Consider the following 26,263-nt stretch of genomic DNA (forward strand, 5'->3'; position numbering starts at 1 on the left):
AACCCACAGGCTCGGCTCCAGCAGCAGCGGCAAAACCAAAGACACTGTTATCTGCTCAGCCCGTGGCCATCAGCAGGTCACTCCCACCCTGCAAAAGGCATCTTTTGACCTGACTGCCTCCCAGTACTGTTAAAGAATACCAGGAGTCAGAGTTAAACTCTTTATTTACTTTGAAACATGGGTTTAAATTTCCAGTTACAAAGTCCAGTCCAGAAATAGCAAGCTGACGGGAGGGGAACGGTTCTTTATTACACAGCCCTTCTGTGACACACTGGATTGTTTGATTTGAACAAGGCACTGCAAGAACACACTGAGGAAAAAAAAACCAGAAGCCCCAATAGACTTAGAAATGTAGCTCCAAAAGTCCTGGGAGGTGTGAGACTGGCAACACCTGAGATACCCAGACAGACAACGGGTTATTTCACCACAATTAACAAGCAGAGGACCCAAGGGGCTGAGGGATGCTGGAACACGGACAACGGAGCCTGAACAGAACACTTCACCTTAAAGAAGAGGCAGAATCACCTGCAGGAATTTGGCCAAATGAAGCAAAAGTGACCACAAAGTCACAAAAACTCTGGGTTGGGTTTTTTTTTTGCCTTCATCAGGTCCGAGCGTGTGTCAGAAAACCCTCAAAAGCTCAACTCAGGGCAGTTTCTGAAGAGCACCCCTGGAGAAAGGGGACAGGAGCAGTTGCTCCCAGTGCCCCAAACCCAGTCTGTCCACCCAACCTCACGTGCAAGCAGCTCAGCCAGCCCCAGCCCCAGCACAGCTCAGCTCAGCCAGCCCTGGACAAGGCACTCCCTGTTCATCAAAGTAAACAGCTGTGAGTTAAGAAGCTGGTTCAATAGAAAACCTGAAAACATGTATTTAAGTAGCACAGGGTTTTATTTAAGGGCAGTGTATAGTTTCATTTCCTATCCTTAATTCCTATCTAGTGGGAGGTATTTCCTTCTCTACTTTGTCTTCAAATAGACGGAGCAGAAGCGGATCCAGGGGTTCCATTAACACGACGGGGAATTAACAACATCCTCGGCTTGGGGGGTTTGGCTCAATATCTTCATCACATAAGACACTAATCAGACATGAGTACAAAGGGGTTTTTTTAAGAAAAAGTGCACTTTATGCTGCAGAAGAGTAGGGCTTCTGATGCAAAATGAACTAACTCATGGAGGTCAAGCTGTGTACTTACGGGATCAACCCGGGGTATTTCGTCCAAGTCAACAGGGAAAGTCTGAAAGTTTCACAGCTCCAAAGTTTCCCTTGTTACAATAGAATGGGACAGCAATGAGGGGCACAGGCAAGGGAGTCACTTTGGGAAGTTCATAGAACCATAGAATGGTGGGGGTTGGGAGGGACCTTTAGAGCTCATCCAGCCCAACCCACCTGCAGAATCAGCTCCCACCTAGATCAGGTCACACAGGAACGTGTCCAGGTGGGTCTTGAAGCCCTCCAAGGAAGGAGCCTCCACAGCCTCCCTGGGCAGCCTGGGCCAGGGCTCCCTCACTGAAACACTGAAACAGTTTTGCCTTATGTTTCAAACTTTTTGTGTTCCAGCTTCATCCCATCACCCATCAGTCCTGTCACTGGATACAACAGAAACAAGTGCTGCCTCATCCTGACACCCACCAGTGAGATATTGGTCAATATTAATGAGATCCTTCCTCAGGCTCCTCCTCTCCAGACTGAACAGCCCCAGGTCCCACAGCCTTTCCTCACAAGGAAGATGCTCCAGTCCCCTCAGCATCTTGGTGGCCCTGCACTGGCCTCTCTCCAGCAGTTCCCTGTCCCTCTGTACAATTTCATTATCTGCAGGATGGAATCTGAAAATCCCAATGAACCCCCCAGCACACACACACACAGACACACACACACGTGAACTTCCTACACCTGAACATGCTGGTTCCCAGTCAGCTCTCAAACACTGCTGCTTGCTCTGAGAGCAGCTCAGTGCCTGTGCACCAGCCACAGGGACAGAGTTCAACAGAAGGCAAAAAGGCTGCGTGAGAGGCAGTGGGTTAAACCTGGGCACAGCATGGTCAGGTTAAACCTGGGCACAGCTCAATCAGGCCACAACTGCTGCTTCAGTCCTGTGCCCACTCTGCTGTCAGTGGGGAGTCACCAGTTCAACTGATGGGGCTGTTCCCTGTTTTGGTTTCAGGAAGCCTCTCCTGCTGCCATTCCTTTCATACAGTCCATCAGCAATCCTGCAGGCTCCATCAGGATCCACACACTCAGTCGAATCAACATGATGTTTGGAAGAACTTCAGTGGGTTTTAACTTTTTTTTAGCCTTTTCACTAACAAAAACATACCAACCCTGGGAATTTGAGCTGTCCATTTGTGAGTCATCAGTCCTGGAAGCTCCTGGGCTTTTACTCTAGGCATGGCAATGGAATGATCCCCTTTGCCAGCTGACTGAGGCACTAGAAGGTTAAATATCACCTGCACGAGTGGCAGAAGAGTGAGACAGCGCAGAGTCTGAAATGCTACATCCAAGTGTGACTGTCTGGGTAAGGAGACAGACAGCACAGTTCCCAGCCCAACTTACCACAGCACATGCAGCATGAACCCTACAGAGATCAAGAGAAGCTGATGTATTCAAATCAGAGCCCTGCTTCTAGACACATGGTCTTGGCAGTTCCCTCCTTTCTGGGGCTGAAGCAGAGCAACCAGTTAGTTCTGATGGAGCCTTAACCCTTGGAAGGCTCCCAGCCAGGTGCCTCCTGGAAGGACGTGTGAAGCTCAGCAGTTCTTGGCTGCAGTCATCTCATGTCACAATCACACTCAACACCTCTAACCATCTTCCTGACCTTTCCATCCTTTCCCACAACCACCACATTTAGGAGGAAGCAATCAGGTTGGGAAATACTCCAGATCAGCTCCACGTGATCTTACAGATTTCGATGACATCCCTTCCAAAAGCTGCCCAAAACCCACCAACGGCCTCTGTACAACCTTCAGAGTATCTCAAGTTGGAAGGGACCAGTCAAGGATCATCAAGTCCCCCACAAGTCTTTAAAATTTTTGAGCTCACAGTTTCTTTTTGCTGTGTCTCACAGAGCAGGTTACCAGCTTGAACTCAAAGGGAGCATCTCCTGACATCAGATTACAAAGGAGCTGACAAGTATCTGGAGTTCCTCAAAATCCTCCATGGCATTTAATAACCAAAACAACTCAACTGTCACCACCAAACTTCACCAACACATTAGCCAGGTCCTACTCCAAGCTGTTGGCAAGCACATCAAATGACATCAGACCCCATACAGTGGAACCTCCCTAATTCTCTCTTCCACACAAAACACTCTCACCTCGTCTCTCCGTGAAGCTGGTGCCCAGAGACAATTTTGCAGTCACAGGATTCAAAGACTCCACCACCAGTTCTCACATTTCACCAACTGCAGGCAGAGGAATTCACACTAAACCTGAACTTCCTCCACTCAACTCACTAGCACGGGATCTATTTCTTTTGGGGCTGGCAACAGGTCTCCCAGTCAGTGCAAATTAGCAAATCCTATTTAGTGATGGTCTGGAAGAGAAAGCACATCAGAAGCATCACACAAAACATCAGCTTTGTTGAAGCTCTGCATCAGTTTTGATGTTGTATTTCCAGAGCAAATATGGAAAGGGAAGGCATTAGGAGTTAATGGGTTTAACAAACAAACAAAAGCCTTTAAAAAAGCAAAAGTGTTTCATTTAGGGCAGATTCAACAGAATTAGTTTAATGCCATTTGTCAAAGTTTTGCTATACAAAATGCCTCTACCACCACAACACCCCTTACAAATAACAATCTCTGAGGACTAATTCTCCAAAACCCAATGAGATTATAAAATAAATTAAGTTTGCTAAGAAACCAACTAGGTGGGAGCTGCCCAAAAGCAGATGAGGAGAAACGAGCAGCTCGGGGTGAAAGCCAGAGCAAAGGGTGAGGCTTTCACCACCGACACAACCAAGGTCAACCACTGAGGCCCTTCAACAAACAGCAGCCACAGAAAGTGGCTCCAGATTTCCCCACATAAACAAGCACCCAAGAAAGAGCATCTACAGGTGTCAAAGAGGATGTAACTCCAGGGGCAGAACAAACCAGCATGGAAAGCCCACACACAGCCACCGCTGGCCATGACTTCAGAGGCACGTCCAGGGGGGACAAACACGGATGTTCGTGGCTACCAGAGCCTGGCCAGTGACCTGCTTCAGCCTTGGCTGCTCCTGGCAAGGGATGGCCAGCAGACAGACCTTCCCCAGGGCCACCCCTGGCCCAAGCAGCCCTGCATGTGGCCCCTTCCATTCCACAGCCCAAAGGGTTTCACCTCACTGAACTGTTGAACTTTGCTCCCATTTACTTCACAACTACACTACGGGTAAATTAAATAGCAACACTGAAAAAAAAACCCACTTAAAATCAACTGCTGAACTCAGAATACATGAGTTACTCCTTTAAAACTTTAGCAGCTAAGATATGCTGGCACCAAAACCATCTGAGCAGATAAAAGGAATCAACCTACAAGATAAGTAGCTTAACTACTTGCAAGAAAACGTGTCAAAACACAAACATTTAAACAAAACATATTAAATAGAATAAATTACTAATCAGAAAGTCTGCCTGCCTGCTGACAAGCTGACAAGTGCTACTTCAGATCTGAACACAAAAGAGCACTTTGCTTTGAAGGCAAACTCTTTTGATCAGGAAAGACAGTAAATACAGTGGGAATCTCCTCAGTAAACCAGGGTCTGTCCAAACACCTTCACGCACTGGTCCCCTCAGCACAGTTGTCACAACTGCAGAAGTCTTTGTCCTCTCTCCAGGGTTACAAGGTGGTGTAGCATTGCCTTTGTTGTTAAGACTTCTACTGGAAAAAAAGCAAGTTAATGGCAGCTCTCACTGAGAGGTACTGTAGCAGAATCATTCAGCATTAGGAAAACTAAAATACCAGGATCCTCCAGTTCAGAATGTTGGGGGTTATATATATATATATATATATATATTTGTAAAAGTATTAGTACCAAATCACAGATCTCTTCATCTAAATGGCCCCACAATGAGGCTGACCAGTCACCAATCACCAATTTAGTGTCTGCTCCCACTGTAACATCATCCACCTTTTGCTGGAGGTCTCCTAATTTGGCAGCAAACCTACCCACAAAGCACTGACCGTTTCCAAAGCCCTGCTCAGAACCTGCACGTACCCTTCCCCACATGAGCTACTGGGAAAGTCCACACAAGCAGCAGCACTCTGTACCCTCCCATTGGGAGGGGGACACTAATAAATCAGCCTGGAACATTCATTCTAAGCAAAATTCCTAGGTTTCAAAGAATCATCTTTCCAGAAGGAAAAGGTTTCAGACTTTAGCTGGGATTTGGCAGAACGCCTTTGAACCCACACGTGCCCGGGTTTATGCCTACAGCAAATCAAGGTGGCAACTTCGAATTCAAGTTAAACATTACTCTCCTAACCTTTACCAAGAAGGAAAATTTATAACTGAGGAAGTTATAAATTACTCAGCCTTCACCTTAAAAATAACAGCTAGCACCAAGAGTCCAGGATAAAGATCTCCTGCAGAGAGAGTGGCCTTCGGCAAAGCTATTTAAACCGCTACGGAGTTGTTTTATCCTCACATGAAACAGGGTGTTTTGTACAGGAGGTATATGGTTGGCTTGAGTGAGGAAGGTGACATCAAGAGCATAATAAAAACAGAATGTTTGGAAATATTTGGCACAAGTTAGATTCCTACTGTGTACAAAAGGGGGGGGGGGGGGGGAAAGCACTATCTGTTGTTCCACAACAAAGGGAACCTGAAGCACATCCCTTCTCTCTGCAGCTACCAGCTAACCAGCACGTTACAGAGGACCCTACAAATACTTGGACCACGTGGGGTGAGAAATCAGTGCCTACAATATTTTGCTCTTTCAGCAAAGCAATTGTGAAGTCTCCCTGTTGCTTCACAACACACTGACCCACACCAGCTCTTCTCAGTCGTACTTTTACCTTGTGACCTCTAATTTGGGCCAAAGAGAAACCCCACCAAACCAAAAGAAAAGGAAACCTTTCCATTTCAGAACTAGCCAGGAGAAGCGTGGGTTAGCAATTCCACACACCCAAATGCCAAGTCCAGGTGAGACACTTTCCATCTGCGCTGCCCGAGACTGTCACTTGGCTGACAGACATGCTCTGGGTAAAGCACAGCACACACACTTCAGTCAGCTTCAGAAATGAGTAGCTGCAGGTGTTTTAAAGAAGAGATTTTGAATCCTTTGCTGCCTAGGCTGAAATGTACACATTTGACAAAACCCAGTCAGTTTCTAGAAGTGGAAGTTTCCTTTTTGAAGTCTCCAATTCTGGGTCTGTAACGTTTCAGACCATTTCCCCCAATACTTCAGTAGCAGGGAAAAATTTGGAAGTGCAATACTAGGATAGCTTTTGGCCACTTTCAGTGTTCATGCTGACAATTGATTTTGTCTTCAGAATGCTCCAAAACATCAAGCATTTCTTCTATGATAGCCTGTAGTGCCCGCCCCAGCTGTTCTGCGGTATACGGCTTTCCCAACGGAGGCACGTGGACAAAAGCTGACCTCCCACGGCTCTGGTACAGGGAAGTGTAGTAAGTGAAGTCACAGAGGTATCTGAAACACAAGGAGAGAGCTTATTCAGCAACAAGTGACAAGCTGCAGGGCAGGAGGAATGGTGTACTGGAGGAGACTGAGGGGTGACCTCATTAATGTTTACAAATACTGCAGCAGGACAGGCTGGGGGTGACCTGCTGGGGAGCAGCTCCAGGAGAGAGACCTGGGAGTGCTGGTTGATAATAAACTGAACACGAGCCAGCAACGTGCCCTCGTGGGCAAGAAGCCAATGGCAGCCTGGGATGCATCAAGAAGAATGTGGGCAGCAGGTCAAGGGAGGTTCTGCTGCCTGTGTACTCTGCCCTGCTGAGGCCTCATCTGGAGTCCTGAGTCCAGTTCTGGGCTCCCCAGCTCCAGAGGGACAGGGAACTGCTGGAGAGAGGCCAGTGCAGGGACACCAAGATGCTGAGGGGACTGGAGCATCTTCCTGATGAGGAAAGGCTGTGGGCCCTGGGGCTGTTCAGTCTGGAGAAGAGGAGACTGAAGGGGGAAATCTCATTGATATTGACAAATACCTAATTGGTGGGTGTCAGGAGGTTGGGGCAGCACTATTTTTGATGGTATCCAGTAACAGGACAAGGGGGATGGGATGAAGCTGCCACACAAACAGTTCCATTGAAACATTGGGAAAAAACTTTCAGTGTTTGAGTGAGGGAGCCCTGGCCCAGGCTGCCCAGGGAGGGTGTGGAGGCTCCTTCCTTGGAGGGCTTCAAGACCCACCTGGACACGTTCCTGTGTGACCTGATCTAGGTGGGAGATGAGTCTGCAGGGGGTTGGACTGGATGAGCTCTAAAGGTCCCTCCCAACCCCCACCATGCTGTGATTGTATGATAAAGGGTGGGTGTGAGGAGGCTGGAGCCAGGCTGTGCTCAGTAATGTCCAATGACAGGACAAGGGACAACGGGGACAAGCTGGAACAGAAGAGGTTCCAAAGAAACACAAGGACAAACTTGTTCCCTGTTGAGGTGAGGGAGCACTGGCAGGGGCTGCCCAGATGGGCTGTGGAGGCTCCTTCTCTGGAGACATTCCAACCCAGCTGGATGAGTTCCTGTGTGCCCTGCTCTAGGTGGTGCTGCTCTGGCAGGGGGGCTGCACCGGATGAGCTTTGCAGGTCTCTTCCAGCCTTAAGATTCTGTGATTCTGTGTGAAAAGGTGGGATGGGAGGCAGGTATTGGGAGTCTGTGTGACTGCTTTAATCAAATCTATGGCAACAAAACCGGAATCACAGAATTGTTTTGGTTCTTAAAACCCTTTGAAGCTGCTGCAGTCACAGTCCTCCCCTCACCCTGACAAGCCATGACCCTCAGCACCTCAGCCCCACAGCTTTGCACTAGCTCCAGGGATAGGGACTCCCCCACCTCCCTGGGCAGCCTGGCACAAGGGCTGAGAATCCTTTCAGTGAAGGAGTTTTTCCCAATCTGCAATCTAAACCTCCCCTGGTGCAACTTGAGGCTGTTTCTTCTCGTTCTATTGCTTGTTACTTGGAAGAAGAGACCAAGTCCCACCTCCCTATAACCTGACAGGTAGCTGTAGAGTATGAACATATCTTTCTTCTTTTTCCCCTGGTGATTGGGTGTGCTCTGAGAAACAGACAGTACAGCCAGTCCCATGAGGAGCTGCACAAGCCCTTAGCGCTGCCACATGAGTCTGCTTCCCTGACAGCACCCCATGCACCTGCCAGCACCCCTTACCTGCCAGCATCCTTAGAGATGGTGACAGTGACATCCAGCCCCAGTGCTGAGACTCTCTTGCAAACTGTGTCCATGTCAATGATGGAATCGATGCACTCTGGGCCCCCTTCCACACAGCACTGCGAGCCCGGGCAGAAGCGGCAGTTGTCTAAGCCTTTGTAACCCACGTTGTGGCCACACTTCTCCAGGGTCACAGTTGTGGCCATTCCTGAAACACCAACATGAACCACCAGCTACAAGAGAAAAAGAAACAAGTTAGATCAACCAAAATACAAAGGGATGGCTGTTTCTAGTTAAGGATTGATGAGTTGGTATAGGAGTTCTTAATATTGCAGCAACAAGGCATTTCATCAATGAACTCAAAGCTGGAACACAATAAGTTCCACTTAAACATGAGCAAAAGGTATCTCACTGGTGAGGTGAGGGAGCCCTGGTCCAGGCTGCCCAGGGAGGGTGTGGGGGCTCCTTCTCTGGAGGTCTTCAAGACCCACCTCGACACGTTCCTGTGTGACCTGGTGTAGGTGGGACCTGTTTCTGCAGGGGGTTGGACTGGATGATCTCTAAACCCTCAACCCCCACCATGCTGTGATTCTATGAACTCATGTGTCCAGTATGGAACAATTCTTCTCTTTTCCTCCTCTCCCAGTCCCAACTGTAATTTATTCAGGGTGAAAATGAAGGTTGGCACGTGGGCAGCCTCAGCAGCCAGGTGGCACAGCCTCAGCAGCCAGGTGGCACAGCCCCACGGCCCCTCCACACCGGCTGCTCCCATCCGTTGGAGCTATAAAATCCCACAAAGCCACATGTTCTCACAAGAACAGAGGAGAAGACCTTGTTGTGAGCATGGCAGAATCAACAGTTTGCTGTGTCTTTTCTCCTCCTCCTTCTTTCACTCACTCACTTGTGGACTGTGCTTTTTCCACAAGGCTGGAATGAGCCTTTGCACTGTCTGGTACTCAACAGGGACCTCATAGACGTGCAGATCCACGTCACCTCGCAGCCCGAGCTTCTCCAGCTCCTGAGGACACGGGGAAAGAAACACAAACCAAGGTGGTCAGATACAAGCTCAGCAGAGGATATACTTCTGGAGTCTGCTGGGAGGGACCAACACCAGCTTATGCTACAGGCTGTATAAGCTTGTAAACAGTGTTGTGAAAAAGGCCAAAATAAGGGGGAAGAACAAAGGCATCTCCCCACCTGCCTTAACTGTCTTCACCCACAGGACCGTTTTCTTTGCTCTGATGTGTGTGTCACAAAGAAACCACCATTTAACTGTCAGTAGTCATCTGCAACACTCACACTCAAAAGAAAGGTTGGCTACAGTATGTATAAAGATACATCACCATATGCACTTCTAGAATTAGTATTATGTAGGGAAAGTAGAACTGGGAGGACTTTATTCACCCTGCAACTTGTCCTGTCTCAGCATTGCTGGCCTGGAGGGCAGGTTCACCTTTGTTTCCAGTTAAAAGGCTCTCAGGGTTAGGTGACAGCACTACCAGGCTGTGATTCTGTGCCTATGAGTCTCCACAAATACTAGCAAATGCTCTTCATCTAAGAAGCTGCAGCAACACTGGCACATCCTCCTCAACATCTTCGTCTTCTTCTGGCAGAATCTGGCACACAGTGCAGCCTGTTTCCAAGGTGTAAATCAGGATTCCATCACTGGCTTTACCTATACCTCATATATTGCACTTCACTGTTACTGTTTCAGTGATTCAGCTAATGCAGTAAATTATTTCTCCCTCTGTAAAGTGAACTAAAGCCATGCCTTGAAACCACCCCAAATACCCAGGCAATAAATTCAGCCAATTTCCTCCATCTCTTTTAAAACACAAAGTGTCAATTTAACACCTTGCCAAGACTTCTTTAAAACCAGAGGACTGGGAAGCACATTGTGTCAACCAGCACTGAGAGTTCCCTCTATGTACTGCCCATGGTCCTGGACACTTTTTGCTCTTCCTTGGTCTCTGTTTCAACACACCCCAGTCTCACCAGTAAGGCTTCAGTTCGAGGTTTGCTCATTTGGGACTTCAGACTTTACCAGTCTAGCCCAGAACCTTTCAGAGCCACCAAACCCAAAGTGGTAAGAATTCCAGGACAGGATATACCCACATGGTCTGAAGCCTCTGAAAAAAAGAAAGTATGTTCTTAAACAAAGCCATCAGCTGAGCTCAACCCCAGAAGCCTTGTGCAAAGGAGAGACTCCAGCTATCACATCTCAATGGGTTCCAACAGCACCTAACTCAGATCAAGTTTCCCTCTGATGAAGGCAACATTTCCTGGCACTCTGAAAAACTTTACAGCTGCTTTTCAAGACTGATAAGTGACTGTACATGCAGCAAAGCAGCTTAGAGTCCTTCCACAGCTCTGTCTCCTCTGCAAAGAAGCTGCAAGTGCATCCTTCTCTTTGAAGACAGAAGCCACGTGCTCCTGCATCTCTATCTCCAGGCTGGTTCAGTTAGAAGAACCAACTCCAGCTTTTCACAAGTTAACACACAGCAGAAGCTCTTCATCTGGTGCTGCTCCCTTCCTCTGAGATATATGTCTGTTAGAAAATGAAGCTTACTCATGCCCAAAGCTGGAAACAATTACTTGTGCAAACATCCCAGCAAGAAAACAACCTGCATCCCTCACATCCACCACCAGTGGCTGTTCTGATGGATCTGAGGTAGAAACAGCACAATAAGAAGCCACTGGTCTATCAAAGGACATCTCAAAATATCCCTGAATCATCAAGTTATCTCTATTTTGGGGTCAGATTGCTCCATCAGAGCCAAGAGCTGTTCTTTCCTGCAGCTCTTAGGCTTTGTTTCCCTGCATGGGGAGTTTATCCTTGCAAACTTCACGTGCAAGGAGTGCAGATCAGGTATTTTCAACAAAGCTTACTCAACTGCAAACCTTGTCTTCAAGGTGTAAAATTCCTTCAAGGTATAGCTAGATGAAAGGAGGGGATGAGCTGAGGTTTTTGGACTTTGCTATTACCATCCCACCTCTCCTTCATAAAGGTGTGCAGTACCTCAGCATTCCCTTTCTCTGCAGTTATCAGCATGAGGCGTTTCTTTACTGATGTAAAAGGAAACAAACCCTTCCACACTTTTACAGACAGACCATAGAGAGTGCAACAAGATCTAAGAGAACTAAAACACACAGCAAAGGCAAGAGTAAGACTTTCACAGGCCGGCAGATATGAGCAACAACAATGATAAATCACTTGCTCTGGCTCTGAGGGCAAGTCTGATATTAAAGGCTTGCTGTATTGATTAGTGTCTGGCACACACAGACATTCATTACCAGAGATGGATGCTAAGTGATCTTTCATCACATCTTCTTTACACAGACCTGCCTTACAAAGGTTAGCTGGTTTACTGGTGCTTTCATAAAGTAAGTAGCTTGCAAATGAGAGCATTCAAACCCAAGTCAGCCTCTTCAGGAAGAGCTCCAGAGTGTTAATTAGTAAGAATTCATCATCACTTCCCTAAAACAATGTGAAAGGGCTCCTAAAGAGGAGTCTGGTCACACCAAGTTTTATTGGCTGTGCAAAAGGAGCAACTACAGCCAGCCAGAACCTGGGGTATGTGAGCCACAGCACCTCAGGGGCTGCTGCCTTCTCCAAACAGAGACACCCCAAAGCTCAGCTTTACAAATCTTACACTTTCCTTTACCCAGCCCCTGCCTGGATGATGAAGACGTCCGCTGGCCCCCAGACAACCGATTGCCCCAGCCTTGTATACCTGACACACACAGACAAACGAACATGTGTGACCCATTCCCTGACCCCTCAACAATGGGCGTCTTTGTCAGCCTTTAATATCCTTATCAGGTCTGTCTAGACACCCTGACAGCAATTGTCCTTAGTAATGTCAAAATGCACTCTGACCTCTCTCCTCCTCCTCTGGCTCAGCCAGAAGCACTTTGGGGGGGATGAAGGCAGGAGCCCATTAGCTTCACCATCCACGGGGCACACCTGTGCCTACACCTAGAGCCTCAGCAGGGAGGCCAGCAAATGCACTGACCAGAAAACCCACTTCAGTAACAACTTCTTGAAAGGGAGGTTCCTCCCAAGCAAAAAAATCACAGCTGAAAAAACACTCCTCAAGTGAAATATTCACATGACGAAAACAGAATGGCAAATCCACCTTCACACGGGGTAGTTGTACTGCAAGCCTTAAAAAAACAACAAAGCAGAAGCTATTCTTCACTCTGAATCTTGTAGGAAATCTCTCCCCTGTGTGTAAAAGTCTCCACATGTTTCATCTCCACAGTATTAGGTTGCCACTGCTTAAGGTACCCACGTGTAAAAATCATTCAGCTTTCAAAAGCAAACTGCTAGAGCAGAAACTCGGTGCAGTAAGAGGAGACTGTCTGTGCTCTGCACAAGAAACCAAATAAAACCAAAAAGAGGACTGGAGAGAAAAGCAGAGAATTTTATCCTCGGGATGCAGGATAATAAAAGATGTAATAAAGCAGAACTAGCTTAGCCCTACAGCTAGGGAGGGTTTACAAAGATTGTTTAATTGATTTTTCTTCTATTAAAATGCAGATCACACCGTCTGGGATTCAGAAACTCAGACACGCCTTTGTGTCCACTCAGCTCCATGAAGTCCCCTGTCTGAAACTTGCACAATGCCCACCTCACATGTGCTCAAAGACATGCTGTTCCTTTTTGTCTGGGCCTCTTGGGGCTGAGCCGAGGGAAGGAAAGGCAAAATCCTCCCTGCTGCCTCAGACTTGGGGGTTTTAGTCAGAAAGTACCGTGAGCTGTGCAACAGGACCCGGAGGAAGATGGGTTCCAAAGCAGCAGATCCCTCATCACCAACTCTGGGTTTATCCTCTCAACACACACCTCCCCCCTCAGCCCCTCAAATGAGTTTAGAACTGCAGGCAATGACCTCATCTCTGAGGCACAGGGCCGAGCAGCCATCAGTGCCTCGAGCTGCTGTGCTGAAGGGATGACACACCATTCCTCTTGATAGGAATTATACATTAGGTTTGTTTTTGTAAGCAACATCAGAACACCCCCCACTCTTCCCCTCCCAGAAGCACAACATTCTTTTGTCCACCTCCTCTAGAAGTAGCTTGTTTACAGTAACTGAGCTTACACAACTAAAAACAAACCAAATCGATTAGCCTCACTGCTACATTTCAGTGCAGTTTCCCACACACACACACACCCCCCTCACTTGCACTTTTCCCCAAACTCAAACAAGCAAACCCTAACTCAAACACATTCATTTCCAAAAAGCTCTGGGAGGCAAAGGTTTCATGGTCTCGTACCAGCCAACACATCAGACATCTGGACATTAGTTGGCTGTAATTGATTAGAGTTTGTGATTTAATTTAAAAGCATTCTAAAGAAGATATTAATCTCAGAGCTCTGAAGGGAAGAGAGATGTGTTGGGGAGGAAAATAGATTTAATTCCCTGGGCAACTGTACTAAAAGGTTCCCTTGAATTCCCAGTAGCTTGGTCATAAACCACATCCAGAAGTGACAAAGAAAGCGGGATAAGGCAGCAGCACTGCCTCTGGCTACTGTTTTTACAGCAAGTGACCTTAGTTCCTGGGTTTGGCTGGGCACCTAGCAAGAGTTTGCTTTCTTCCTCTTGCCTTGTTTGTGAGCACTTCAGCATTGCACAGCTGAGCACACGGGTGCAGAGGCACGGCTCTGAGAGGCACAAACTCCATCTCTTGGAGCACGTATGACCTGCTCAGGGATAGTTCTCCAGGAGCACTCCTGGCTCCAGACAGATCCAGCTCTGCCAGCCACACAGCACTTGCTGCTGTTCCTCAGCAGAGAGGGGGGTGGCTTGGGGTAGTTGCTGCTGCCCACCACAGCCCACCTTGAGCACAGGCAGTCACAGGAGGAACCATGGGGGAACTACCAGGTGGAACTCTCCTTACAGGTGAGACTTGGCTTCAAGGTGAACCAACTTGCCCAGATTCAAGCTAGAGCTGAGAGAAAACCATCCAAAATTCTTCTGGCTTTGTTTGCTTGTTTATTTTGAATCCTCTGGGGCAGAATCCAGGCTCCCTGCTCCATTTAACATCTTTCAAATGCAGGGAGTTAGCCTACAGATTCCTTACTTGCCTCAGCTACATTAACTCAGGCTCATTAAATTGTGCTAGCTAAGGGATTGCTTTCTGAGAAGTGAATAAAACATTATCCAGCTGACCATCTGGATATCTGGAGCAAACTGGTCTCAGTTAATAAAACTGGGAAGACAAGACAAAGAGCTGCAAAGTAAGACTGGTATGGATAAGTTACCAGCACAGCTGTTTTAACTGGCTGAGAAGTGAAGAGCGTTACCTGAACCGCGATCCAACTGGCGTTCACGGCGTGTTCTCCAAACGGGCCGAACCCTGCAACAAAAGCCAAGATCCACAGTGGTGAAGTCATCCTTACAGGTCTGAGGGAACTTAAAAGCCACAGAGTGACCTGCACTTCCCTGGTTTATGTGTCCTGAAAGAAAATCCACTTCTTCTAGTGCCCAAACCTTATTTACTTTCCATCCAAGTACTAAGTACGGGACTTTCAGGGGAATGTTTGAACTACACACCTCGTACTGTGAAGTGAAACAATAGCTTGCCTCAAAAGGAACTCTGGGACAGAGTTCCAACAGACATGAGAGGAGCATTTTTTTCCCCTCCTGACCAGGTTAGAAACACTTGCTGTTAACAGAGAAGTTGCCCAGCATCAGAGAATTAGAGTCACAATCGGATAGAATCACAGGGTGGTTTCAGCTGGCAGAGCCCTTTCAGCTCATGGGGTGCAACTTCTGTCCCAGCCCCATCACCCACCAGCCCATTGCCCTCAGTGCAACATCCACCCAGCTCTGAAACCCCCCCAGGGATGGTGACACCTCCCTGGGCAGCTGTTCCAATGCCTGACAACCCTGGCAGCAAAGCAATTCCTCCTCACATCCAGCCTCAACCTCCCCTGGTGACACTTGAGGCTGTTTCCTCTTGTTCTGTTGCTCGTTTCCAAGGAGAACAGACCCATCCCACCTCACTGCAGCTTCCTTGCAGGTAGTTGTAGACAGTGAGGACCCCTCTGAGCCTTCTGTTCTCCAGGCTAAACAGCCCCATATCCCTCAGCCCTTCCTCATCTGAGATGTGCTCCAAACCCTTTCCCAGGTTGGTGGCCCAGCCCTGGATCCTCTCCAGCACCTCCATGTCCTTCTTGTCGATTTTCTATTCCTGCTTGGTTTAACCCACAGCAGATGCTTCCACAAACAGGGACAAGCTTGTCTCAAATATCTTTTCTCTGCTCAGGTCCCCACTGAGGTATCTGTTAGCATTAGCTTTGCCTTCCAAAGAAGCAAACACAGCACTGCTGCCAACCCACCCACACTGAGCAGCAAAGGTTGTGATAGCATTATCAAAAATACTTACTGCATCTCAATCTCCTAATGAGTAACTTAGAGTTAACTAGTAATCCATACCATCTTTTCCTGAGCCAGCACACAAAGGTTAGGCCATTTATCTGGGTGCAACGTCAATAGGCTTTAATTTAAAATGTCAGAGGTACCCCATGAGCCTCATGCAATTAGGAGACATCAATTTTGCCCAGCTCGTGAAAGGCTTTGAGAGGGGCCACAAATATTATATGACATGTTAATGGAAACATTCTGTTTGCTCTCAACAGTCAGGCTGGGGTGACACTGCCCACGCTGACACGGGGCATGTGCATGGTGTGGGCTCATCCCTCACGGGCTGACTGGCGCCAGTGGCTCCCCACAGCCAGTGTCCCAAGGGCCTCCACAAAAGTCAATGTGGGGCTGCCTTCCTGTGAGCAAACCTCCAGCATTGCTGAGACAAGTGCAACAAGTCAACCCTCAAATGCCTTTTCGGATCATAGAATAGGGGGGGTTGGAAGAGAGCTTTAGAGCTCATCCAGTGCAACCCCCCTGCAGAAGCAGCTCCCACCTAGATCAGGTCACACAGGAACATGTCCAGGCGGGTCTGGAAACCTCCCAAGAAGGAGCCTCCACACCCTCCCTGGGCAAACTGGGCCAGGGCTCCCTCACTGAAACAGTGAAATAGTTTTTCCTCAGAGGGGTTGTGGAGGCTCCTTCCTTGGAGGTCTTCAAGACCTGCGTGGACATGTTCCTGTGTGACCTGATCTAGGTGACCCTGCTTCTGCAGGGCAGTTGGACTAGATGATCTCTAAAGGTCCCTTCCAACCCCCACCATTCTATGATTCTATGAACTACTTGTGTTCCAGCTTCGTCCCATCACCCCTTGTCCTGGCACTGGAGACAACAGAAAAAAATCAAGGTTGTCCTACAGGGCTCTCTGGAAACAAACCATCCCCACCTGCCGGGTGTAACTCCCAAATGACAGTCTGACAAAGGAAAGAAAACACCTTTGTTGCTTTTTGACAACTCAGCCACTGGAAGGCTGAAATCCTACAGGTGCCCAAGCACAGAAAAGAACCCTCTTGCTCTGAAGCCAAACACCAACTGGTATGAATAGGACCGTGGGCTATTGCTCCTCTGACTCATCTCTTATTGAATCACTGAATGGTGGGGGTTGGAAGGGACCTTCAGAGCTCATTCAGTCCAACCCCCCTGCTAAAGCAGGTTCCACCTAGATCAGGTCACACAGGAATGTGTCCAGGTGGGTTTTGAAGATCTCCAGAGAAGGAGCCTCCACACCCTCCCTGGGCAGCCTGGGCCAGGGCTCCCTCATCTCACACTGAAACAGTTTTTCCTTATTGTCTCTTTCAGAGAAGACAAGCAACTTTAGTGGCAGCAACAAACTCCACCAAGCATGCCCAGGAGTTCCTCTGCAACCATGAGAAGGGCCCTCCAAGGCTCATTAGCAGGAAAGCAGCTGCAGAGATCTTTATGGGATTATCTCCTCCAACAGTTCTAAAAAAGAACCTGAGCACAAACACCACCCATCCTCAGTGAGCACACACTCATCAGCCAGCAGCAGCACAACACCACAGCCAGTCTGAAGGAATTCAGTGTGACACTGACCACAGATCACCACACACAGGTAGATCTGACAAGGTAACAGCAGTGTTTTAGAAACTGCCATCTCTGAAAGCAGGGGGAAAAGAGAGAGAAGAAGCACTACAAAAGCAGCAGAGGATTTACTGACACAGGGTTTATGTTGAGGGTTTGGGAAGGGACAGAATTTGCCACCTGCTTCCTGGCTCTCTGCAAACTCTGCCGCCAATTAAAAGCGCTCCAGCGCCTCGAGGACAAGGAACCCCTCACCCCTCACTCAGTATTCAAACGGCTTCAGCTGCTGGGGGGAGACCTGAATAGTTTCACCGAGTTCCCCATTTGTCACAGGACTGCCTGCCCCACAAATCAAGCCGCCCGGCCTTTGTACCCCGGGGGAAAGGAGCCTGACAAGCTCTCGCCTGCCACGCCGGGGCTTTTCATTCCCTCATTTATTCTTTCCCCGAGGCGCTTCTGCCGTGCCGTGGGGGTGATTTTGGCAATGCCTCCGACACCTAGATGGCTCGGGATGGGGCGGTCGGCGAGTCAATGTGTCCCTCCCGTCACGTTCCGATCGCATTTCTCACTCCTTGAGTGATTCACTCCACTTCTTTTCCCCCACCAGCAAACCCTTGGGGAGGATCAGAGCTGGAGCAGAGGGATCCCAAAGCCCCCTCCGCTTGGCTGAGCATGAGGAAAGCCGCTGGGAAGCCCCTCACCAAACAACGTAACCCCCTCTCCGCTCCGGACATCTCTCCCCCGCAGCAGCCCGCTCCCCACACAGCCCCCAGCCCTGCCCTTCATCCCCGGGCTTCTCGCTTATCCCCCCACACCGCGGTCAGTCCCCCAAAACAGCTCCGCAGGGGACAGCCCCCACATCCCGACCCTCCTCAGCCACCCCCTGCGGGGACGGCACCCTCCCTCCGCCCCCTCGCCCCGCTCAGGACAGGCCCCCGGTGCCGTACCCGTCACCACCACGGCCCGCCGCGGCTTCTCCATCGCGGCTCCGTCCCGTCCCGTCCCGTCCCGTCCCGTCCCGCCGCCGCCGCCCCGCACTGAGCGCGAGGCCCCGCCCCGGCCCCGCGAGCGCTCCGCCCGCCGCCCACAGCGGCCCCTGCCCGCCGCTTCCGCCGCCGCGCCGGAAGTCGCGAGGCGAGAGGGGCCGGGCGGCGGCAGCGACCCGGGACGGGCCGAGCCCGGAGCCGCGGCACGGCTGAGCGGCCCCATCCGGGCCGGGGAGGGGGCTGGGAGGGGCTGCAGCCTCCCGTCACGGGCTCCCTCGGTGCGGGGCCCCGGGGGGAGCTGCTTGAACCGTTACACGGCGGCCCAGGGGAGCGCTGGCTGCCGCGGGAGGCCGGAGCGGGGCCGGGCCGCGGGACGAGCCGCGGGGAGCGCCGGGAAGGCGGCGGCGGCCCGCTCCGCGCCCCAAGCCGCGGGGCTGTCGTAAAGGCGCGAAGCGGGCGTTTGCGGCGGGTGCACTTTACGGCTGAGGCCGCGTTCCGCGCTCTGATTGGCTCCGGTGAGGCCGCGCCGCTCTGTGATTGGCTCCGCCGCGGCCGCGCCGCGCTCTGATTGGCTCCGCGCGGGGCCAGGGGCGGTTTGAGCGGCAGCGCCCGGCGCGGCGGCGGCTCCGCGGATCAGCGCGATGGTGAGAAGGGCTCGGGCCGGGGCCGTGGGGCTCGGGGTCCCGGGCGGGGCCGTGGAGCTCGGGCCGGGGCCAGGGCTGTGGGGCTCGTGGTCCCGGGCGTGGCTGTGGAGCTCGGGCCGGGGCTGCGGGGCTCGGGGTCCCGGGGCTCGGGGTCCCGGGCAGGGCTGTGGGGCTCGGGCTCGAGGAGACGAGGCCCTGGTGAAGAGGACCTGACTCGTCTCCCTCCGCCGCCGGGGCGGTGTCCCGGTGCCCGGTGCTGCCCGGCCGTGCCTGAAGCCTCTCTGTTTCCCTCACAGCTGCCCCTGTCCCTGCTGAAGACTGCACAGAACCATCCCATGGTGAGTACCGGCGGCGCGGCACAGCCTCGGTCCTGCGGCCCACCCCGGGCTCGCCGGTGCCGTGCGGGTGAGCCTGGAGTGGGGCCCTGACCCGGGGCTGGGCCGGCGCCCCGTGACTCCCGTCTCTTGCAGCTGGTGGAGCTGAAAAATGGGGAGACGTACAACGGGCACCTGGTGAGCTGCGACAACTGGATGAATATCAACCTGCGGGAGGTCATCTGCACGTCCCGGGTAAGGCCACACCCCCCGCCCCGGGCAGGGCTCGTCCCACCCCCGGCCCTGCCCAGCCCCTGGCCCTGAAGCTGAGGTGGCTCAGGGACAACTCCTGTGGAACTGTGACTTCGGGGAACTTCTAGAGAGAGGCCAGTGCAGGGCTACCGAGATGCTGAGGATATGGAACATGTGTGTGAGGAGGAAAGGCTGTGGGCCCTGGGGCTGCTCAGCCTGGAGAAGGCTGGGAAGGGGACGACTCATTAGCACAAGTACCTAAAGGGTGGGTGTCAGGAGGATGGGGACAGTCTTTGTTCTTTGGTGGCCAGTGACAGGACAAGGGGTAACAGGCAGAAGCTGGAACATAAAAAGTCCCACTGGAACGTAAGGAAAATCTTGTTTGGTGCTGAGGTGAAGGCCCAGGCTGCCCAGGGAGGGTGTGGAGGCTCCTTCTCAGGAGGTTTCCAAACACACTTGGGCACGTTCCTGTGTGACCTGATCAAGAGGAACCTGCTTTAGCAGGGGGTTGGGCTTGAGCAGCTCTGCAAGGCCCTTCCCACCACCACCATCCTGAGATTCTCTGATTCTATGTGTTATCCCTAAGGCAGCCCCTGACATGGCCCCTCCAGCACAATGGCTTCTGCTGTGTGAGTGCTTTCCCTGTGGAAGCCCGTGGTGCTGAGCCTGTGGTGCTGAGCCTGCAGTGCCAAGCTGGGTTCCCCAAGAATGGTGCCGCCTTCTGGCATTGTGCCCAAGCAGCAAGGTCTGTTCCAAATGCCATCCTGACTTCTGTGCCCTTGTTGGTCTCTCACCCTCTGACTCTCCAGATCAAACCATAGGAGCCTCTTGTTTCCCCAGCCAAGGCTCTGTGCTGTCTGGTACTTTTGCCCTTGGCCAAAGGTGCTCCAGAAGATTGTGATCTCTTGTTTTGAGCTTTGACCTCAGAGAGAAATGTCTGGTCTTGTCCCTCCCAGAGGTGCAGTGTGGGAAGCAGCAGCCAGAGGGATGTGCCTTGAAACATCAGAGCTCCATGGGAGGGACTGGCAGAAATCCTCCTTCTGAAAAAACTCTCTCTGCAAAAGCCCTGTAGCCTTTGTCTCCACAGCAGGAAGGTTTTGAGGGATGCTGCTGGGGCACAGAGGCACTTTTGCATGTCAATAGAGCAGAGTCAGTGTCTTGAAGTTTGAGAGGGACCTTGGGGTGAGAACTCAGGGGGATTAGAAATCTCTGCATGCCCTTTGGGTTGTGGTGGGAGGAATGAGAAAGGAACTGCTGTCTAATTTAGCAGTTAAGAGGCAGCAAAGCCTTTCCCACCCCCACAACACAGGTGACATTACTCTTGTCCTTGGGAAGTCGCTTCCCCCGGCTCGGTGCTCTGCTGGGAGAGAGAAGTAGCTCCGGTTTTACTCCCTCTGAGTCATCTAGAGCGATCCTGTCACGGGGCAGAGCAGCCGGGCTCACCAGCAGTCCCTCTGCCCGCCCTCAAACGCCTCCAGAGCCCCTGTGGGAGCAGCGCTGGAGCCGCTGCCGAGGCTGTACCGGCGGGACTGGCCACTAGATGGCACGGGGCGGCGGGGGACGGGCGGCCCCGGCCGGGAGGCGGTTGTTTACTCTGGGGAGGCCCGGAACGAGGAAGCCAGCGAGGCTGGCTGCATCCCTTCCTGCATCCCGAGCCAAGGAGCGGCAGGCAGGCAGATCCAAGGCAGGGTGGGGTTTGCTGGGTGTCTTTTGGAAGAGAACTGCTCTCTGTCTTGTCTTGTGCACGAAGGACTTGCCTGGACAGGCAGAGTTGCCCCAAATAACTCCAGGGAGGGGAATGACTGCTTTCTCCCAGGAGAGGAGGAATAAGGTGTTCTTGTTTAACCCCTGCTTCCCAGCCACGACAGGCACCTCATCCATGTGCTGGTGCTTGAGAGTGACAGGGCTGAGCCAAACCCTGGTGTGGAGTGTGCTGAGGTGGGTCCTTTTCCCTCCCACTGACATCACAGGCAGCAGAGTTGTTGTTCAGCTTCAGCACTCCATTCCTGTTCCCACAGCCACCCTCAGCATACTTGGGGCTGAAGCCCTGATGGGTTGTGTCCTAGAAAGCCCCTGAAACTTCATCAAACAGTAAAGAGAGAGAGAGGCTGCTCTGGAACTGAGCACCTGAAGCCTTCCTTTGATATATATATATGTTCTGCAAGCCTGTTTTCCCCAGCTGCAGTTCCTGTGCTCCAGCAGCACACACCCTGCAGCCAGCTGGCTCCAGACCTGCCTCACTGCTCCCTCCACACCCCAGAGAGCAGAGGAGGGAGGTGGCTCCCAGCTGAGGCTGCTGGAGGAGGAACCCAGCCGTGCCGACGCCGCTGCAGCTGCTTTTGCCTTGCCCCATGCTGCTTGTTCAGAGCTGTGGTGTGTAACTCCCCACCTTTGCCTCTCTAGTCCTGCTTTCGATTCCCTTCTTGCACAAGAAGGGAAGGAGCTTCTTTCCTCAGCCTCTGCTCCCTTGCTTTTCTGTGTTGGAGACAGCTGTGGAACAAATTGAAAGCCCAGTGGCTCGTGGTCAAGTCTCCCCCCACCCCATTCTAGGGCTACATGCCCTAGGGAGGAAGGGGGAAAGACACCCTTTCTTGCAGCTACTTACAGAAAATGCTTTCAGAGAAGACTGCTGAGGCTGCCACACTCTCCAGAAGCGATGGCAGTGTTCAAATGCCCCCCAAAATGATACAGAGGCCCCAGGTTTTGTTCCTAAGCTCATGCACTGCTCCCCACTAGGATGGAGATAAGTTCTGGAGAATGCCAGAGTGCTACATCCGTGGCAGCACCATCAAATACCTGCGTATCCCCGATGAAATCATTGACATGGTGAAAGAAGAGGTGGTGTCCAAGGGCAGAGGCCGTGGTGGGATGCAACAGCAGAAGCAACAGAAAGGCCGTGGTGTTGGAGGTGCTGGACGAGGTAATGATCCTGTCTGTCAGCTCAGAGAGGGACAAATGGGATCCCTGCCTTTCAGTTTCCCCTCTGGTGCAAGAATGGCTCTTGTACCCCCAGGACTGTGTGTCTGGGAGAAGCTGGAGCTGCTCCTGTGGGAGATGGAGCTGAGTAAGGCAGCCTCTGCCAAGAGCAGGAAGAATTTTTGCCAGGGATGTGCCTCCCTCGTTGCTGGGGTTGGGCAGGAGATTAAGAGAGTCTGAACTTGACTGTTTCTACCCCTCTTGGCAAGCCAGGAAGGGAGCGTGGCCCTACCAAACTGGTGTCTGTTAGCTTAGCAAAGTCTGGGAGGGAAGCAAATGGCTTTTTTGTTTGAAAATAGAGTGGGCTGACTGTGGCAGTGATAGAAAAACATCTTTTCCCATTATAATGGAGCTTTTGATCTCCTGACTTGTTGATTTTTGCTCTTTTTTTAACCTTTTCTCTTTTAATATCTGAGGGTTTGTGCCCCTCCTGCTCAGAGTGAGTAACTCATGGCTCTGATAAAAGGGGAGGTTGCCACTTAGGAAGAAATAGGTCACCAAAACAACAAGGCTTCCTTCCCTGTCCTGCTTCACGTGGTTGGGTGCTGGCAGAGCACTTCAGCTTGAGGATAGATTTGTTCATTTGTCCCTCAAAACTGCCCCACTGGAAGCCTGAGAGCCCTTTCTCTCTTTGCTGCTCACCCCTCTGTGCCATTGGCTTTGTGGTCACCTCTCTGGGCCCTGGGGTTGCTCTCAGCCCACGCTCACCCCGCAGCAGGAGCGTAAAACCCTGAGTGCACTCTCTCACTACAACAAATAGGGTCTGACTGAGGAAATCTGAGGCTTTTGGAGCAGCCCTGAGGACTGAAAACCTGCCCTTAAGGACTCCCAGGCACTTCTGGAGCAAAAGCCCCTGCAATTTCTGCTGCCTTCTGGGAGCTCCCAGCACACAGGAGTGACCTTTACAAATCTGAAGGCGCTTTTATTTTGCCTCCTCCCTTTTTCAGTGGCCAGAGCTCTTGGCATAACAGCTTTTATTTTGGGGGGGTGGTTATTTGGCCCAACACTCTAGCTGAAATATTTTTGTCTGCTGTGGAAATATCCACCTTGTGGAGAGCAGAGCTGGGCTCTGTTTGAGGTGGAGTTCCCCACTGTTTTGATGTGCAGCTGAAACTCGCTGATGGAATATTTTCAAGGGAAGCTTCAGCATTTGCTAATTAGCTAAAAGGTTTGGCTCTCATTACTGAGACATGAAGGGAAGAAGTGTGGGGGGGGGGAAGGCAGGACAATTTTGTTGAGAGGCCAGCAGGCAGAAGTAAAGCTGTAATTGTGCACACAGTTGAAAGGATTATTGTTTCTGACACTGGTAATCCTTCGCCTTTTACTTCCCAGCTTGCCAAATGGAGAATTTCAGCAGCCTCTGCTGTGCTTGGCTGGGAGCAGCTGAGCCCCAGGAGCATCCTGAGGGCTGCAGGGTTAGTTAGGAGCAATTCTGGGTTTTTTTCAGCACGTCTCCTCGATGAATCAGCCAGAGCAGAGGGCTCTGCAGAAGCTGCTGCCTGCTGCTTGGGCTGGGGCTGCTTTGGGCTCTGCCTGTCACAGGACAGAGCCATGGTGTCTCCGTTCCTCTCATGCCAAGACACCAATTCCTGTCTAGAATTGGTTTTTTTCCTGTTTGGGGTGAATGTGGGCAGGGAGGAGAGGATGAGGGTGGACTGGGCAGCTCTCAGCTGCCAGGGTGCAGGTGTGTCTGCAGCCCTTAGCACTGAGGTGGTGACAGAGCGAGGTGTATTTTGCTCTGTTCTGTAGCCAATCTGTCTTTAAACCAAGTCACCCTCTTCCTCACTTGTGACTTGCCCTTAGAGCTTTTGGGGGGCACAGTATAAGCTGCTCATCCCCCTGGATTTGGGGCATGGAATTGCTTCCTTGGCTCCCCTCTTTCAGAAGTGAACTCCCATCTCCATGAGAGGAGCTGTCAGCACTGCAGGAGGGATGAGTTTATGCACGTCAGGGTCTGGAGCTGAGGAGGGAGATGTCAAAAAGTCCCCTTTCTGCTTCAGAAGAGGAAAACTTTGGCGTGTGTTTGGGTCACATACAAGGAACTGTAAAGCTCAGGGGCTGGGAGCAGCCTCTGCTGCTGTTAATCCCTGCCCTTGTTTCTCTGCCCTGTAGGTGTGTTCGGTGGCCGTGGCCGAGGAATACCAGGCAGTGGGAGAGGCCAGCAGGAGAAGAAGCCAGGCAGGCAATCAGCAAAGCAATGAGGGGCTGGGAGCAGCCTGGCTGGGCCACTCGCCCTCAGCACCTCGGGATTGCTGCGTGCGTTACCTTCCGACCCTCCCGCCAGCGCCCGGATCGTGTCCCTTGGAACCTCCCTCATCATTTCAGCTGGGAGAGGAGCTGCCCACTCCTTGTAACCAGCAAATAATTGGAAAGATTTATTTTGGTTTTGTTAAAGAAATCATTTGTGATCAAGGACTTAAGCTCTGCCTTCAGCCCAGAGTGAAAGCTCTGTTTAATTTGTCAGGGTGCCCAGGTTTGGTTTCAGGGCTTCCCCTGCACAGGGCTGAGGGTGAAGGCAAATGCTCTCTGCATTGGTTGGGATTCATTTCTCCTTTTTGTTTTACTACTTGAAACTGAGGAAACTTGTTGCATTTGTACCTGACCACGAGTATGTTTTTTGGTTTAGAAACACTGCACTTGAGGATGTTGTATCTTGACATGAGTAGTCTTAAGGGTTTGGGGTTTTGTTTGATTCAAAACCAACCAACTTTTAAGCTGTTGCTCCTCTTTCTGACTGGGCAGCTCAGCCTCTCTCTTAGAGGAGAACTTGGGATGAACACTGCACTGGCCTTCAAGGGTTGTTTCCAAGAGAGCTTTGTGATAAATGAGCATTTCTCAATTAGCCTATTACAAATTTGACTTCAGGTTAGAAGCTTCCTTTAAAGGGAAGAGTTTTCTGTGTGTTCTTGTGGAAGGCTGGTGTGTGCCCCTTGCTCCTCGTGGCTGGTTTTGGGGGGATGGGGGTCTGCAAAGCAACTGAGCTGTTGATTTATTTCCCCCACACACTTTGTAAACTCCCCCTCGTGCCTGTGACACTGAACTCCAACAGTATTTCTCAAGCTTACTCTGGTACCTACTGACTTGACTTCACCACACACACTTGTTTCCTTCTCCAGTCACCAGTTTTGTTTCCCAGGGGCTGTGGACCCGTGTGTCAGTGGTGCCCCTCCTGCAGTTACAGCTCTTGGGAATTCCCAGGTAGGGTTACTCCAGTCTTCCATCCCACGGGGTGCAGGATCCCCTGAGCAAAATGCACCCACACAATATCCTGGCGAATCACAAGTGCATCTCTGCAGGAGGCCACAGTGGGAAGAAAGAGGCTCTGGCTGTGTCCCACCCCCCTGAATGGATGAAACAGCTTAACTGTAGGGAAAAAGCTGATTGTGTGACTTGTTCTGAACAGATTTGGGGGGGGGTTAACATCTCATTCCCCTATTGAAGATTACTCTTTGCCATCACCACTGTACTGAAAATGAGTGAAGAACATGCTTTTATATATACTTATTTTTGTACTGTTTCTAGAACTGGTGCACAGTGGTGAGCAGGAATAAATCACCAACCTCTACAGCAAACGCCTCCTGCTCTGTCTGTGCCCGTGCTGAGCCCAAGCCCTTGCTCAAGCCCTGCTAGAAACGATAAATCCCCAAGCAGGAGAGCTCAGCCTCTGGTTTCCAGCTGCAGCCACGTGTTCTCTGGGCTGGCTGTCCTCAGCAAGGCGTGAAGCAGCCCCTGGTCCCTGTCCTGGGCGAGATGGCCTCTGCCAGAGCCTCAGCCAGGCGATGGGATGGGGTCTGTGTGTCCTCCCT

The 26,263-nt window shown here is 51.2% G+C and overlaps 2 protein-coding genes across 3 annotated transcripts; one reads left to right on the plus strand and one right to left on the minus strand.

Annotated features, from left to right (window-relative positions):
* Positions 1 to 146: 146 nt before the first annotated feature.
* On the minus strand, positions 147 to 18,312 carry PGPEP1 (pyroglutamyl-peptidase I). 2 transcript variants are annotated; one of them, XM_062015021.1, is made up of 5 exons: positions 18,233 to 18,312; positions 14,621 to 14,673; positions 9,215 to 9,331; positions 8,314 to 8,546; positions 147 to 6,622 (listed from the first exon to the last, which is right to left on the minus strand). In XM_062015021.1, exons 1-5 carry the CDS (start codon positions 18,264 to 18,266, stop codon positions 6,430 to 6,432), a joined length of 630 nt encoding a protein of 209 aa, XP_061871005.1. In that variant the 5' UTR covers positions 18,267 to 18,312; the 3' UTR covers positions 147 to 6,429. The 2 variants fall into 2 exon arrangements, with proteins under 2 accessions (XP_061871005.1, XP_061871006.1); XM_062015022.1 differs by lacking the exon at positions 9,215 to 9,331.
* Positions 18,313 to 18,415: 103 nt separating this feature from the next.
* Positions 18,416 to 26,029, plus strand: LSM4 (LSM4 homolog, U6 small nuclear RNA and mRNA degradation associated). The gene is made up of 5 exons (XM_062015063.1): positions 18,416 to 18,915; positions 19,212 to 19,253; positions 19,386 to 19,484; positions 22,218 to 22,401; positions 24,570 to 26,029. Exons 1-5 carry the CDS (start codon positions 18,913 to 18,915, stop codon positions 24,656 to 24,658), a joined length of 417 nt encoding a protein of 138 aa, XP_061871047.1. The 5' UTR covers positions 18,416 to 18,912; the 3' UTR covers positions 24,659 to 26,029.
* The last annotated feature ends 234 nt before the right edge of the window (positions 26,030 to 26,263 follow it).

This window comes from Colius striatus, chromosome 25, assembly GCF_028858725.1.
Source record: "Colius striatus isolate bColStr4 chromosome 25, bColStr4.1.hap1, whole genome shotgun sequence".
Lineage (NCBI taxonomy): Eukaryota > Metazoa > Chordata > Aves > Coliiformes > Coliidae > Colius > Colius striatus.